Source organism: Andrena cerasifolii, chromosome 9 (genome assembly GCF_050908995.1).
Source record: "Andrena cerasifolii isolate SP2316 chromosome 9, iyAndCera1_principal, whole genome shotgun sequence".
Taxonomy (NCBI): Eukaryota; Metazoa; Arthropoda; class Insecta; order Hymenoptera; family Andrenidae; genus Andrena; species Andrena cerasifolii.
In genome coordinates this window covers 14,324,479-14,340,987 of record NC_135126.1, presented here as the reverse complement: position 1 = coordinate 14,340,987, position 16,509 = coordinate 14,324,479, and the positions used below count along the sequence as shown (strand labels likewise).

The following is a 16,509-nucleotide window of genomic DNA, read 5'->3' as shown; positions in this document are numbered from 1 at the left end:
TTTTACTGGGCCTTTGAAAGCGCGGGGCGAAGTTCCGAGAAACGCGCTGAACTCGCCTCGCGCCGACCCTGCTGAAATGTTTCTGAATGTTTCTGTAATGAGAACTTACATGTATTAACCACATTTTGATGATACATATACAAGTCGTCTGCGCCAATTTATGTAGTCCAAGTTGAAAAGTTACTTCTACCACTTCCAACAATAATTTCGAACACTTTTCTTTACTAGAGTAAATTAACAAGCAATTTCTCAGACAGCCATTGCGACTGACACTGTTTACTGGAGAACTATTGTAGAATTCGAATACTCGAGTATCGCAATTTCGACTAATCGAAAATATCTATCGATAGTACCAGTCGATAATATTAATGATCGGCATCGGCTGCCTCTCGGAACTCGGAACACGTGTGGTTAGTGAGCGCGTGTGGAGATATTCTTCATTGAAGCGATATTCGTGCAATACGACTCCAAAATGTAATCGGACGTACGATTCGGATTTGTCAAAAGATACTAATATATTAAAACGCAGCAAGCACGATCTTAAAAGTAAGTAGCTCTAAACATCTTTCTCATTTCCCGTCATAACCTTCTTGTTCTTTGCATGCATGTGCTTGACACTTGAAGGAACAGTGCGAATGTTCTTAATAATTTTCAATTGCTTCCAATACTAATACAAGATCGATCGGAGAAACATTGAGAGACTACAACTTTATGAGAATTGCTCCGAGCAGTGTATATGTAATATTACGTATGTATCTTTCAAACAGATGTCAGTTGTATCATCAAAAGTTAGCAGTGTGTCATCGATCTTAAAAGCCCCAGGTGTTAGGTCACAATTTATTAAACAGGCCAATAGGGTACATTTCAAGCTTCCAAAGGATCTTAAGAGTATTATTTATAATTTCGAAGCTGGTAAAGGAACGAAGGATTACGAGGATTTAATATGCATCTTGCGAGAGTCGAATATAAAGGTACATATATATTCAAGCGATTTATATCGTTCCAATTTACTTCGACTCAACGCTGTTAACAGTGATTAGATTAATCTACCTTTCCTTCAATTTCAGGACACTGATTTAATAGAATTCTTGGCAAGCATAAGACAATGTGTATCGTTACTTAGCCCTGTGCATAAAATATTTATAGAGACGCTGTTGCAAATAAAGTGGACTAATCGTTCATTGGAAGTAATATCCGCTTATAAGGCATTTATAGAGGATTTGATTTGTATGCAAATTTATTATGCTAAACATGTAATAGATAATTTAGTTGAACAATTTAAACCAGGTATATGTTGGGAAATGGTTGAGGTACATGTTCCTGTAAAGAATTGTTTACTTCACAGTTTCTTTGTACGTAGATAGCAATGACGGTGCCGAATGGGAAGCTGGGGAATGCAAAGAAGAAGATGTTCAGAGATTGAGTCACATACACGATGTCCTCTGCAAAATTTTGAAAGTTGTGCCAATGTAAGAACCTGCTAATGTAAAGTGACCAGATATTTTCTGTTCCAATGCGGGACAAGCAGGCGAGCAAGCAAAAAGAAAAAGAAAAGGGTTAACAGATCCGTGAGGAGATCTTTTCCATAGTTTATTAAAGCATTTACAATATATTTAAAAATACATACTTGTGATTATAAAGTGATGCGTTGAAACGAAATTAAAAATATTTATTTTTTCACAACAAAAAAAGTAGAGCAAACGGTAACTTTATGCCACTGCGAAAATGTAAAAGATTACACGTCCAATCCGGGACACTTTGCGGGACAAAGAGCTCAAATGCAGGATGTCTGGTCACTTTATGCTAATAGCAAATATTCGTGATGTATATAAATAGTTTCGTACGAGTTGTACGTAACGCGTAGGACTCGGTGAGACAGAAATCTGAGAGTGAATTTCTCTTTAGGTCGAGTAAGCTACTGTTGCAGTCACTTAGGGGAAGGTTCCCTTACATAGTTCATGGGACACATACGCACGAAGTTTATGTTTATGCATTAATACAAATATTAGACTATGCCCCCCAATTGCGCTCTGATATTCTGTCTCTAATTATTAACAGGTAACGTATCGCTGTATCGCGGTGTTTTGTGAGCATGGGAATGAAATTAAATGTCTCTTGCAGGTTAGTGGTGTTGGATGTAAACATACCACGCGTTGAAACAGATAATGAGGACGAAGACTTAATGGATGATAGTAGCGAATGCGAGAGCACACTTGGTAATGAAAATAATGTTGCCGAAGACAAAGATGTAATAGAAGCAGACAAAGTACATCCGATAGCTCATAAATTGGATGTTTGTATGGAGCTAATTCTGAAATACACGCATAACTCCTGCTTCGTTGAAGGAGTTCTGCAAATAGAATCTTTAAGAAGTCTTTACTTTGACATGTTACGAATATTCGAAACAGTAATACTACCAACGCATGCGAGTCAATATGTGCAGTATATCATGTTCTATATTTGTAGTTTTAAAACAGCTGTTGTGGAGGCTTTTGTAGATTGGTTGTGGCGTAAAATGACAGACCCTAACGAGCCTACTGTTATACGGCAATCGTCTGTGGCATACATCGCTAGTTTTCTGGTTGCAGCTAAATTTGTCACAACCGGGTAACTATTTCATATATTATTATTTAATATACATTTTTATATATTTCGTTTATACGTTTCCCCTTCATTAGGTTAGTCAAAGCAGTACAGTTTAAAATGTCTATGTGGATACACGATTATATTAATATACAGGATCACTCGAGTTACATGGATTATAGGAATAAAGAACATTCTGTATTTTATTCTGTCTGCCAAGCATTATTTCTTATAATCGCTAAAAGGCATAATGATTACCACGATTCGAAAAAATGTGAGTGACTTGTCATTGCAATTGAGAAAAATATGCTCTCAACTTCGAAAGTGTACTATAATTTCCTTATTTATTTTCAGATATGTTGTGTCTACAAGAGTTGGATTTAGCAAAGATTATAACTTGCAAGTTAAATCCATTAAAATCCTGCCATCCTGATATTGCCCATAATTTCGCAGAAGTTACGAGAATGTATCAATTGGCGTATTGCTACACCATAATCGAAAATAATACACGAAGTCAGCTCCCTCTATTCAATAGTAAAAAGGCAACACCTACAGTTGAAAACTTTCTCCCATTTAGTTCTTACCCGCTACAACGGAGTGGGCAGAGATTAACGTCTCTGTTTCGTGACAATGTTACTAGTAATGTACAGAAATCAGTTGTTAATTATAGAGAAGACATTGAATACATGACTGATTAGTAGATATAAGCTTTCAACTTTAAGATAAAATGCATCTTAATGTACGTTCAATTTATTTTCAACCACCTTCTAGAATAAACTGAATACGAATGCATGTGTTCCTTCTTATTTCGAATTTGTAAAACCTTCAAAAACGTATCCATTTCTCAACTGCTCAAAAGCATTCCGAATTAATATACAAGGGATATTTAATTACAAGAACTGATATATCTTAATATATAAAGCAGAAAATGTTTGTGTGTTTGTCCTACCTGATCCAGATGAATGTGACTATTTTTACAAAAAAATAAATAATTTTTTTTTATAAAATCGGAATTCAAATTTCGGGCGTAGCCGAGTAGTAAAGCTAATGTATACGTACAGAGTGCCACGCCGCGAGTACTACGGGCACGAAGCAAGTGATTTTGCATTCACAAAACAATCGAAAATGTAAAATAAAATTATTTTATAGGATTCTTCGTTATCGAGGAAATCGATTTTAAAAATTTATCAAATACATTCGCACTGGATTTAAAATTCTTCAATTTTTGCATCGATTTTTGTAGTTGCATTCATTTCATCCACAATTACATCGTATTCGCTACGGCGTTTTACCAATTCTTAGAATTTTCAAACTCAATTTTGAATTAAAAATTAAAAAAATATTACTTTACTTACTTTTCCGTGTAGAATAACGTCTTCGATTATACCACTTATTGCGGGACACCCTTTACGTATCATCCTTATTATACATTAATACATACCTATTGATACAAGTATCGGAATAGTAAGTTATATTTGCGGTTAAAGATATGATTACAAACAATAATATATAAATATTTCAAATTTTTAGTACGCAGTTCATTGTTATCTCAACAACTTGATTAATTTATTCTTAAAATTCAAACTCTACCTGCCTAGTGGAAGATATTATGTACCAAATCACATTATCTGCTGTATTCACTTATAAAATTTGTTCTACTCGTTAATTAACAAACACCAGTTGAGTGCGTACTACGCAGATACGTTTTTAATGCGATCATTACCGTTACGACACACCAAATTTCGCGCCGCTAACATCTAAGAAAACCGGAGCCGGAAACTCTACTTCAGTGACGCAGTGGCGTAATCTTTTGCGGTCTATCGGTTGCTTTGCGATTCTTTCACATAAACCGTAACATAAAATGGCGAATAGGAATTGTTATTTACTTGCGCGAAGTATAAGAAAAGCACTTTAATACGATCCAAGGAATATTTGTTATTGCCGATTTCGGGATTATATATTTACTTCACCTTGCACAGACGACCGTAAGTATCATGGTTGTCAGTTTAATAAAAAATTTGTAATGTGTGCACTAGACGTCGGTTGATAATCAAGTCGGTAATTCCACATGATTTCATGCAGGATTTACAATAAAGCACGTATACGACACAGTAAAAATAGAAATTTCTTTAATGATATTTCATTCTAACTGTAACTTGACATAGTTACGATTTTGAAACAAGGTTATGATAAAATTCTCTAATGTTCTTACCACCGTTCACCCTCGCACGTTTCTACATTGAATCATAAGTTTGCCTCGCAATTCGTGGTACATTTTTCTATTTTTATTGCATGTATATCTGTGTTTCTTCTTTATTATTTCATTTTATAATACATATGAGAGACGGAGATCGATTTCTTTTTCCTGACTTTTAGGTTATGATTTTGCGATATTTAAATATTGCCTTCGCTTATAATATTCTTTCAAATTTCCGTTGAATCTCCGTCGAATTTCAATGATAAATATTAGGACCGATAGTAAGAATAATTTTTGCTGATTTAGTTCCACGTTCGATGATTTTGTAGTAGAATATCGTATCCTATAGTAAAAATCCTAACATATCTTCACAACTTGTTTCTTTCCCTTCATCAGCTGTAGTCCATTTTTTGCCTTTAAAAGTATTGTTTACAGTTACTATGAGATATGTGTATTTAACGTGTATATAATACTGTTGTGTAAAGTGATGATTAATGAAATTATTAATTATTTAGAAATGAATAATTGCAAAATATATAATCAAGAATAGATATGAATTATAATGTTACCACATTTCGTGCAAATAATTTTTTTTATTCTTGCTTTTAATGTCTGTATTTTTTAATCTTTACATCATGTGCTATTAGATTTCCTATATTTCTACTTCATATGTAAATTTATCGAGGCTTCTTTATCCTATAAATTACTAAGTGTAATTCAGTTCATAAAATGTTTACTTTTAACAGTACTAAAATTGAATATATAGATTTTATTTCCAAAAAGCTCTCTCTCATAGTTGCATATAATAAAATTATAATTACTTAATATCAGACCGCGTAAAATAGGCATAAACAATTTATATTAAAGTAACGAATGTAGAACATTATCATGGAAATAGTTTTAGTCTTACAAACAAGTATGTTTTTCAGATCATTATTACATTTCTGTTTCATACGAATATGCATCAAGTCAAGTTTTGATTAGTTCATTTTTATTTATAGGAGAATACGTATAAAATATCCAATAATGGGACGTATCTCGTGGTATAGCGTAGTTTAATATCTCTGGCAATATATAATAACTTATGTGTTATCAAGACACTGGACCGTTATACGAGGATAATGATTTTGCATCATTTATTTACGCAATTGTGCCCACATTAAAATTGTCCTATTCGATAATTATTTATCAAGAGCTTTCGTGTTTAAAAATTTGCATGCTACTATAATTTAGTAACATAATTTTATTTATAAGATTAATTATATCATTATTATCAATTATTCTGTAACCCACATGATGCAGCAGTTGTTTATTAAATAGTCTTTATCAAAGTTTCGAATCTTTGAAGCACATGCTGTACAAAAATTTTCAGACATTCGGATTATGCATAAATGTTGCCTTATGCGTCAGAAATTTATGTTTAGGTTTGATTTTTCATTATAGAGTGATTTAGGACTTTCTTAAGTACTTTGCAAGAAATCATACGTAGGAGACTACTTAAGAAGTTAAATGTTTTACTTTATATCTATTTATAAAAAGACAGAATATTTTTAGTATGCTTTTTCTGTTTGTTGAAACTGTATGTTGTAGCTTAAGCAAATTTTATTTTAATTCCTAGGATACCTATATTTCACTTAAACACTTGTGATAGTATACATGAAATATATACAAATTTTATGCCATAAATGTAAGACATCAGTTATTTTAATCCGTATGATTATCAGCGTATCCAAGAATAAATCACTTTTTGCAAATATGTGATATTTAATAGTTAAGTAAGACAGTTCTATTTTCACATTTATATGATGGATTGGTTTCGGTTGATTTTGTCCCTCTAATTTTAGTGTTTAAAGCTTCCACGTTAAAACACGATTTTGCAATGGATATCTGTAAAAATTAAGATCTTAAATACATAGACTTAAAAGTAATGCGTTATTATATACCAGAACTCTTACGTCTTTCATTAGCTAAATTCCTTTTAGTTTTTAAGATTCGCTTATACATTTCTATTTTCTCTTTTAGATTCAATCATACCACCCGACTTATAAAAGTAAATGCTAAAAATCATGAGTAACTTTAAATTATTTTTAATAGGTTTTATTGTGCAGATACTAATTCGTCGTCCTACAGATATGATATTGATGGGCTGGTGTAATCCGATATAGTAGCGATATTGATCAGTTTGGTATTGATCTACGTTGATTGATAAAAAGATCATATTTGCAAGTAGTCGAGTCTTGAATAATATGGCACAGTATTATAATTTTGTGACCAATGCCAGTGGTACATTAACACTAGAAGAAGTACAGAGAATTTGCTCTGTAGATGGGCAAAGTGTTCAGTTAGTTGTCGAAGACATAAATAATGGTGGTAACGGTTCACAGCAATTTTTGACATACACCACTGCACCACAGAACAGCGAACAGGCGATATTTTCACCGCAAATTAATTTGGGGAGTCAAATCTCTGGAACGCAATTGGAGCAAGGGTAATTCGTGCGCATGCATTTCAATTTTTTCCAAATATCGAAGTAGCAGTGTGATATCCTTTTGCTTTCGATTTTGTAAATAAGTATACTGATACACGTTTAGGGACCTAAAGTATGTTGATTAGTCGAGGAAACAGAAGGGGGTATTGGTATATGGCATTGGTGATTAAAGTTAAATATCAATTTTCGAGCATGTTACAGAGTGCGAAAGATATGCTTTCATATCTATTCGATACGTTGTGGAAATATTGTATATGTTAGTATGTAACATGATCACAATTATATACTGTTTTAAGCAAGAAATGTTTAGAATTTTCTAACATTAGTCGCGTTCATGGTTCTACAAACCGGTTTATATAATTTCATGTATATGGTAATATGTTTTAAGTAAACCTCAGTTTTCCGAGCGTTTAAGTTATTTAATTGTTGCAACAAGTAATTTTGATTATTACGACATTTTCTACAGAAATTTAACACTACCATTAAACACTTCTTAAGCTAGTCTTCTGCCACATCACATGTATAGAAGTACAAATATTTATACACAACCCATACTTCGGCTGATCGAGCGGCTAAAAATTTACAGCCATGTTATTTACTTTTTATCGTTAAAAAGCATCCTGTAAAATTGTACACGTGTGCCTCAAAGAAGCTTTCTATGATTACCACTATTTTTCGCTGACTGAATCAGGAAATACTGTATTTTGATAATATAAGTAATTACAGCAAACACTATGAATGCGAAGTGTGGGCATATCGCGTAAGTTACAGTATTCATTTCACAAAGCAAATGCAAGGAAACGTAAGTGTAATAATCTTTCAGAATCAATTTTATGTGTATCATTCATTTAATAAGGTTGCGTTAATACATATATATATAATCTAATAGCAATTTAACAGTAATGATAAAAATCAATCATTTATAAACACAAAAGTATAATACACATTAAAAAGCTATTGTATATTTATTGCAAACAGAAAACACACATAATACAGAAGGATATTTCGTTTTAAATTTATTATGCTTCACTATTTCGTAATTTTTAATTATAGTTCTGTTGTATATACCACCGCTCAGGTTTTTAATTTCCTTTTGTGTATCTTATCAGTAGCCTGCTCATTTTCTCTACCCCACGAACACTTATTCCACGCAACTAATATTTACATTTGCAAGATTAAGAAATATTGAATTTTTTTAAATTTTCCGTACGTTTATACATATACGTCCCCAAAAATTTATGTAAAAATATTCGAATTGTCGAAATTGTGTTGATGTGGATATGAGTCTGTATAGTATAGGATATTTAGATAGTATTTAAGCAGCAAATTTTATTGGCCATAATAAAAATCGTGTTTTATGAAATCAAAATCAAAATGTACCAATGCACCCTTTCTTCCTCGTTATTTTCATTTATGAGAAGAATACTTGATTGTTCTGTTTTAAGTTTATTTGATTATCATTTATATGATGTAATCAGTATTTTAGAATAAAATACTGAATTTTAGAATGAAAATCTCATAGGCAAGAGGTATCATATTAATTATTGCTTGAAATCTATTTTGTATTTAAAACTTTTTAAGTAAAATCTATTTGTGGTGTCATGTAAAAGAGGTGGCGGAAAAATTATGATATATAGTACTTCACCTATCAATGGTGTGAAATGGAAAATGTTCTTTAAACTTTCTCTATTCTTGTCAATGATTTTCTTACGCTACTGCCTGGCACTTTATAAATTAATATGCATGTTGTAACGTGTGACACGTTTAACAGAAGAAATTTCATTTACAGGCAAAACGTTTTTATAATTAAAACAAATACTAATGATTTGTCTTCGTCGCAAGATGTATTGAAGGCGGCGACAGTGAATGCTAATACTGTTTGTGGGAATCTTGTAAATATTGCAGATACTAAAGGTAACACATTGAAATTCAACTGAAATTTCATTAATTTAGTTAACGTTACATGTATCAAAGATGAAAATTGTAAAGAAATATTCTATCGTTTAGGTCCCAAGGCATTTGTAGATTGTAACAATGATGGACAACAAATACAATGGATAAAAATGCAGGAGAATAGTATTAGTGTAAATCCAGTTTCGAAACAGAGTGCATTAATATTAGAGAAAACACAGACTGCCAATTTAAATGAAAATCAAAATAATACTTCTTCGCAAGTAAATATAATCGGATATGATACTTTCTTTTCACATACGTAGTCTTAAGCGGAATAACAGTTATATATACTTTTAGACTCATCTACACGGACCCTGTGAATTATCACCGTTGAATGCTACGCCTGTAAAAAGAAAACCACTTAGGTCATATCAAAATAGGCATCGGTTATCCACAAATAATGTACAAACTGGATCCTCATCCACTGTTGACAGAGTGAACTTAACAAATAACACAGGAACTCCAAGACAAAACCCTAATGCGTCTAATATCAGAGGTTCTACGCCTTCATTTTGTAATAAGTCAGTTAGTCCGGTTGGACAAAATGTGACACAAATTCCTACGCAACTGCTTAGTCCTTTGAGTACTGCTCATACCAGACCTCAAGGTCACACCTTAATACCAAAAAGTTCATTGAAATCACAGCAGCCCAAAATGGAGCATACGAAACTAAAGCAAATGCAAAATGACCAGAGATTGCAAGGAAATAATGCGCAGCGATTATCACAATCCGTGCAGGGCTCGTTAAGCAATTCTACGCAACGACAACAGACTACAAACGTGGCGCAGCAAAGACAACAACCGTCGTCTACATCGCAATCACAATTTCAAAAACAACCCGCTACGACACAGAAATGTCAATACAGAGATTCGCCGCTTTCTCCAGAATCTCCAGAATCACTCGAGCCGTCTGCAGAAAAGACTCAAATAAGCCAACAGAATTTTTCATCGCAAACCGATGAAAATAATTCATCCGAAAGTATTGCCTATCTCCAACAAATTATTCGTAAACCAGCGGAGACTGTAGTTCAACATCAAATACAGGGAAATTCTGCAAAAATGTTAGTTACACTCTCTAACGGTGAACAGAGATTAATTACATTCGATATACCAAACGAGGATTGTACAGTTCAAGATTTATTAGAGCAGGTACTTTAAATATTGTTACACCCATCGTAGTTATAAGCAATTGTATGAAAACTGTTGACTACAGCCATGTTTTTATTTTTAGGCAAATATTGTATTTTGTGGAACAACGCATGTCTCTTTAGTTTCTGACCCTACCTTGGGTATTAATTATATTGTGGATGCTAGATCTAGTACAGGTACTTCACACGACACACCTGAAAATCATGGTCCTCAAGATAATTTAGAACATTCCCATAGGTAAGTTTTTAAATAGTGCATGATTAAAGTTTAGATATGAATATCTAATACCACTGAATATTTCTTCCCCCAGCTCCCCAGATGAGAACAGTAACCCTGTACAACAAAATGAGGTGAGTTCGTAAAGTGATTTTACTATTAACTGATTGGTATAATTTTATATTTTGCGTAACACTAGAATGTATTTAAAACACAAATTGGCATACAGAATGTGAAAGTAGTATAATCAAGTATTTTATTCAATCATGTTGCATTAACGAAGCACATATTTTATGCGATAAAATTAATTTCGTTTACGTTTAAGTTTCTTTTAAATCATAATAAACTGTAAATGGTTTCGATTTGGTATAAGAAAGATAAATTATTTTCAATACTAAAGTAATTATGATTGCGTATATATTTATGAATAGATAACAACATGATTTTTAAATGTTGAACATGTGAATGATATTTGCAATGTGTAACAAAAAATAGTGGAATTTCTTAAATACTTTAAGCAGTTGCTAATAAAAGTGTAATAAAGGAGAAGACAAAATTCCAATTTGTAACTGTAATACCGTTAAACTTTGTAGGCATTTGTCTCATAAAATTAGATATAGCTGGTCAACACGAACTTGACGTGATCATCTCGGTTACGCAAGCGGGAAGTCGCGTCAAGCCTGCGTTGTCCAGCTATACCATGTTTATGTGAATATTTTAACGCCTGCTCAAAGCAGGATATCTTTCTGAGACAGCTTATATACGTCGTATAATTTAATCTAATTTGGAGATTTTTTAATCCTTTACGGTCTTGAGCCACTTGATGGCATACCTTCCGTTGATTCCATTAGTTTTATGCTGCAAGTGAGTGTTACGTATCCAGCAACTTTGATCGTCACACATCTTCTCAGATCTATTATGTCATTGTCAGTATCGGAGATATCATAATCGTCGGTACTTATCCACTATATGGATTGTAATCCTCTAAATGAAATTGTCTTCGCGTCGCCACTTTCCAGGTCCTCGATTTTGCTTTAGTCGCGTTTTTGTTTGGCCATTTGCAGAATGTCATAGCAAAATATAAACTATAAATACTAAAAAAAACTCGCTTCTTTCTCGCCCCGAGTTTGCTGAGAGACTGGCGTAGTCGCGCTACTAACTTAGGGGTGAATATCGAACAAAGTTAACAAAGTTATCACGTTTATTTCTTATTTTAAACAATAGACATGTGTCTCAAGAGCATTCAGTGTGGCTCTACAGTTGATCTACTCTGAGCACGATAATATAGATTGGATCGCATTGTATCTTCAATCGTGTAACTCTCGCGCCGGGAATATCTTGGCTTAAGACCAAATTAACATTAATACGTGTTTAGTTTTTAGTGCGGCAATACATTCATAGCGTTTAATATAATTTTATATTTCGTATCTATTTGTATAAAATTGCTTGTAATGAACAGCAATAATACAATAAAATATTATTCGTAATTTGTATCTACCATATATTTTGTATGGATCTAGGAACCTATATATGTCGATGGAATGCTTGCTGTTTGTTCACACTGTGGCATCAGTTCAATTGACTTCAATCGATGTTTAAGATGTAAAAGAAAACTACCAAAGGATGTAAAATCAATACCTATGACTATGGGCATGCAGGAGAAGAAAGAAACCATGCTGTCGGTTGATGTAAGGATTATGAGATAATATAAGGAGTACTATAATTAATTAATACGTTTATACAATTAACTCATGATAGAAGAATAATTAATGTAGATCTGTGGGATAATTTACACAAGTAACTATGTAAATAAAAGCTTTCCTACAAGAAATATCATTTCAGGTTTAATTACAAGCAGCTTCCAACAAACATCATAACATATTTCATGTTTTAGTTTTCACTTCGTTTATCACGTGGTATAATTTTGACACATCCATTTTCAGGCACATATATATAACTGGTTTCATTTTTTCAGACCTTTTATAAGAAAAACAATGAACGAAACTCGTCGGCAAAGTTAGAGAAATTGGAACGAGACGGAGCTGTCTATAAGCGTGGAAGAGGAAAAGGAAGGGGTGTTTCAAGATCAAGGCCTATTCATAAAGAGCCAGGTAGAAACATAATTTATCATTTTGCGCTAACAATAAACTTATGCGCGAGTTTAAGAGAAAATATAATGGAAAAATAATTTTTTTTCAAGGTCATCAGAATTTTTTTCATCCCTAATATGAATTAATAATTTCTTAAAAGAATTTTTATTTCTAATACTTGAACTAAAGAGATATTAAAGGCAAGAATTAAGGCCGTCGCTCACTAGGCGAACTGTTCGTCGGAAGCGAGGCACCGAAGCAAACTTCGCCAAGAATATTTTGAATACTTTTATATTTTTTTATTCTCGATGAAAACCTAGTGAGCGATGGCCTTTAATGGTCAATTTCTTAATGTATATACTTTTTTGTATGCTTTTTTTATAACAGAAATTTTCAAATGTACCATTTTAAATTGTATATTACACTTCGTATGGATACTTTATGGGCATGATATTTTTTCTGCAGAATGTTTGACAATATCGTCAGACGAGGAAGAAGAAGGCAAAATTAGAAAACCAGAGGGCGCTAATAACAGTTCATTTTTGCACGATGCAAATACCACTTTTACTGAAGAAATGGAGACCATTCTCGAGAAGGAACCAGTGATTACAAACAATTCTGTTCCCAGCCCAAGGTCTGATTATGCAATGGAGAGTGAAGATATGAAAGGTATGTTTCAGGAACTATTAAACCTGCGTTCATTAGGTTTTATATGTGCGATATGGCGTATAATGAAATATACGTTAACTTTACGTAAAGAGAGCGGTATTAAATATTTTTCAGACAATTCCATTCAATCACCTCATACTTCCGTTTTGTGTCGAACGGTAAGGATAGGATCTTACAAATACTTTCCTCGAGAAAGAGTAGTAATTTCGCAAACTGGAGTAAGATTGAGTGTCCCTTTACTGGAAGACGGTAAATTTATTTTACTAATTCTGAGAACGAAGGGGAATAATAAACGGCAAAGTACTTATATAAATATTTCAACGCGTTACAGATAACAGCTTTGTATCATTAGAAATTAAGTTTCAAGATATCGTAAAAGTACTAATTCATTTCGGTAAAGCAATGCCGGTGCTCTTCTTTTATACGTCTACTGGTACTGGAGCTATGATTCGTGAGCTATTGGGAATGCAGGATCCCAAAGGCCCTTATTACGATCCTGCTGGGAAAGGTAAAAATCTTCACGGCGCCAAAGTCTTGACACCACGTACTACGAGTAAAATCAAAAATTTTTAATTTGTATATTTCTTTTTTGTCAATAGATCACACGCATAAACGGATAACTTTGCTACCAGATAAGTTAACTGAAGAGTCAAAAGTTGTGCTTAAGAATCTCTTCTCGCGGAGAAATTTGTTAGAAGAGTTAAATTCGAAAGAAGCAAATGACATCCTTATACGGGCATCACCGAAAGATGTACGTAGTATGGATACAGTGTTGATAAGTTTGCAAGATCGCTATTTAAACAATCTTAATTATAATTTTATATGCATTTTCTCGCAGAGTTTACAAATCCAAAGTTTGGCTAGGAGAGAAAGCCAAGGATCCACCTCGTTGGGTAACTCTAATAGTAACGGCGGAATACAGACGTAAGAAACAAATTTATTTCCTGCCATAGCTACTTAAAATGTAAAATAAACTCTTATGTCGTGTATAATATCTTAATAATATAAACAACTGTCACTTACAGGATCACTGTATATCCCCCACCACCCGCGAAAGGTGGGATAGCCATTAACACTGAAGATTATTTGTGTCTCGGAGAAGACCAGTTTTTAAACGATGTAATTATAGACTTCTATTTGAAATATTTAACATTAGAAGTCTTATCGGAAATCGATCAACATAGAACTCATGTGTTTAGTTCATACTTTTATAAACGATTGACAAGCCCCCATACTCAAGCTGTTGAAAGTACCGTGCCTCTCTCGGCCGCAGCGAAGAGGCATGCAAGAGTACAAAAGTGGACGAAAAATGTCAACATATTTGAGAAGGATTTTATTATAATTCCTATTAACGAACAGTGAGTATTCATGGCGCCGATGATTTGTTACTTGTTCATCGGCAAGTATTCCTATTGCACACGAAATATGTTATAGCGCCCATTGGTTCCTGGCTATAATTTGTTTTCCTGGACTGGTGGGCGAAGTTTCTACGCATCGCGCACACCCAGAAGAAAATGACATTCGTAAGACTGTACGAAAGAATAAAAAACTGAAGGAAGTGAAGCTTCAAGCTGTTACAATTGGAAGTACAACCCTTACGCCAGTGACAACTACCATAACTATAGATCAACCTGATGATGGTTCGGAAAGGGATGAGGCTGAGGGTGACGATGAAGAAATGGAAATGGAAAGCGAAGATGATGTATGTTTGGTATAAATAATATCTCTTGCATTATTTTACGAAATGCTATTTGTATAGGGGCATTATAAAATTCTCACTGATTTTTAATTTAGGACGAAACAGAAGCTACAGACGAGAAAAGTCGCTCAGCGAAAATAGAACAAAATGTGCCACAGGAAGAAGATACTGTTAAAGTGTAAGTACTTTCGCATGCTCGTGAATGAATTAATACGCGATAAGTATAAATGTTCTGGTTACTGAGTGTTTCCATCTAATTTGTCGTAGACCGTGCATAGTAATATTTGATTCTCTTGCGGGAGCAAGTAGATCACGGGTTGTAGCTACATTAAGGGATTACTTAAGTTGCGAATATGTTGCAAAAATGGGAACCGAGAAAGTATTTTCGAAAGATACCATTAAGGGAGCATCGTTGAAAGTTCCTCAGCAATCAAATTTTACTGATTGCGGATTATATGTATTACAATACGTGGAGAGCTTCTTTAAAGTAAGTATATTTCTATTCTTACTCTTATCAATGATGCTATTATTTATAACGAAATTTCGTTCCAGAATCCCATTAAAGATTACACATTGCCTATAAAAACGTTGAAGAACTGGTTCGAAGAAATAATCGTAACTAGAAAACGTGAAGAATTATCGAAGTTGTTAATAAAGCTGATGAATGCAACCAGAGGGGATAAGAATATTACTATTCCTGTTGTAAGCTTCCCTACTCAAGATGGCAAACTAAAAACTAAGGCTGAGAACCACGTTGACTCGAAATCCATGAAAACAGACGCAGAGGAGAAAAAGAAACCTACTTTAGATGGAGAGAACCGCATTAGTAACAATATGTCAAATCCGACAGAAAGTACTGAAACAACTACTGAATCAATCAATAGGACTACTTACCAGATCATTCCTTATTCGTCGTGTACAAGTTCCAGCTCGACGGAAAGTAATTCAACTGAAATGCTAGCGGAATCTAAAACACCATCTCATCCAAGGTAAATACTAGACCATCTAATATCAATTTCAAGATCCGTTACTCACACGATGTAGAATGTTCTTAAAGCATTGAGACGCTGTTTCATCGTGCAACAAATTTCTGTTTTAGATCGTCAAGCGAAACAATGTCCTATTTAAAATCGAAACGAATTCCCAGGTTAATGTTAAGAACAGAGAATCAAGACGACCCCCAGGTGGCCAAAAAGCACAAAGGAGAGTCATTTGATTCTTGTAAATAAATGTTACTTTCTTTTTTATAACGATAAAATTAAAGTTAGCCGACATTCATAAACATGGAATCATTTACCTATGTAATAAATGTAGTTAATACTTCATAAAATGAATAAAAACATCCAATCATAACAGTGTACAATCGCCTTGTAATTCTTCTTATTAATTACAGCCATCCACGAAATCAATCAAGAATTAGCACGGTTTTTCCAGAACTGTTTACTCGATTGCATACGATGGGTGC

The 16,509-nt window shown here is 33.5% G+C and overlaps 2 protein-coding genes across 5 annotated transcripts; both read left to right on the top strand.

The window, feature by feature from the left end:
• Positions 1–309: 309 nt before the first annotated feature.
• Positions 310–3,375, top strand: Tif-ia (RNA polymerase I-specific transcription initiation factor RRN3 homolog Tif-IA). The gene is made up of 8 exons (XM_076820939.1): positions 310–546; positions 768–971; positions 1,068–1,287; positions 1,361–1,469; positions 1,906–2,058; positions 2,122–2,607; positions 2,679–2,857; positions 2,938–3,375. The coding sequence occupies exons 2-8, from the start codon at positions 768–770 to the stop codon at positions 3,279–3,281; spliced, it is 1,695 nt and encodes a 564-aa protein (XP_076677054.1). The 5' UTR covers positions 310–546; the 3' UTR covers positions 3,282–3,375.
• A 991-nt stretch (positions 3,376–4,366) lies between these two features.
• On the top strand, positions 4,367–16,401 carry LOC143373447 (uncharacterized). 4 transcript variants are annotated; one of them, XM_076820727.1, is made up of 21 exons: positions 4,367–4,568; positions 6,875–7,063; positions 7,165–7,268; positions 9,058–9,182; positions 9,276–9,442; positions 9,519–10,370; positions 10,453–10,607; positions 10,681–10,720; positions 12,107–12,274; positions 12,562–12,697; positions 13,142–13,345; positions 13,460–13,594; positions 13,677–13,853; positions 13,945–14,096; positions 14,184–14,269; positions 14,371–14,703; positions 14,780–15,056; positions 15,140–15,222; positions 15,312–15,531; positions 15,597–16,033; positions 16,144–16,401. In XM_076820727.1, exons 2-21 carry the CDS (start codon positions 7,055–7,057, stop codon positions 16,271–16,273), a joined length of 3,990 nt encoding a protein of 1,329 aa, XP_076676842.1. In that variant the 5' UTR covers positions 4,367–4,568; positions 6,875–7,054; the 3' UTR covers positions 16,274–16,401. The 4 variants fall into 4 exon arrangements, with proteins under 4 accessions (XP_076676842.1, XP_076676839.1, XP_076676841.1 ...); XM_076820724.1 differs by having other exon boundaries at positions 6,875–7,268; XM_076820726.1 differs by having other exon boundaries at positions 4,368–4,568; positions 6,875–7,268; positions 14,780–15,047.
• The last annotated feature ends 108 nt before the right edge of the window (positions 16,402–16,509 follow it).

Coding starts and splice junctions, on each gene's coding strand:
- Tif-ia (XM_076820939.1), top strand. CDS start 768: ATGTCAGTTGTATCATCAAAAGTTAGCAGTGTGTCATCGATCTTAAAA. Junction 1,470..1,905: donor ATTTTGAAAGTTGTGCCAAT/GTAAGAACCTGC, acceptor ATTTCTCTTTAG/GTCGAGTAAGCTACTGTTGC. Junction 2,858..2,937: donor TTACCACGATTCGAAAAAAT/GTGAGTGACTTG, acceptor ATTTATTTTCAG/ATATGTTGTGTCTACAAGAG.
- LOC143373447 (XM_076820724.1), top strand. CDS start 7,027: ATGGCACAGTATTATAATTTTGTGACCAATGCCAGTGGTACATTAACA. Junction 7,269..9,057: donor GGAACGCAATTGGAGCAAGG/GTAATTCGTGCG, acceptor TTTCATTTACAG/GCAAAACGTTTTTATAATTA. Junction 10,608..10,680: donor AATTTAGAACATTCCCATAG/GTAAGTTTTTAA, acceptor TTCTTCCCCCAG/CTCCCCAGATGAGAACAGTA.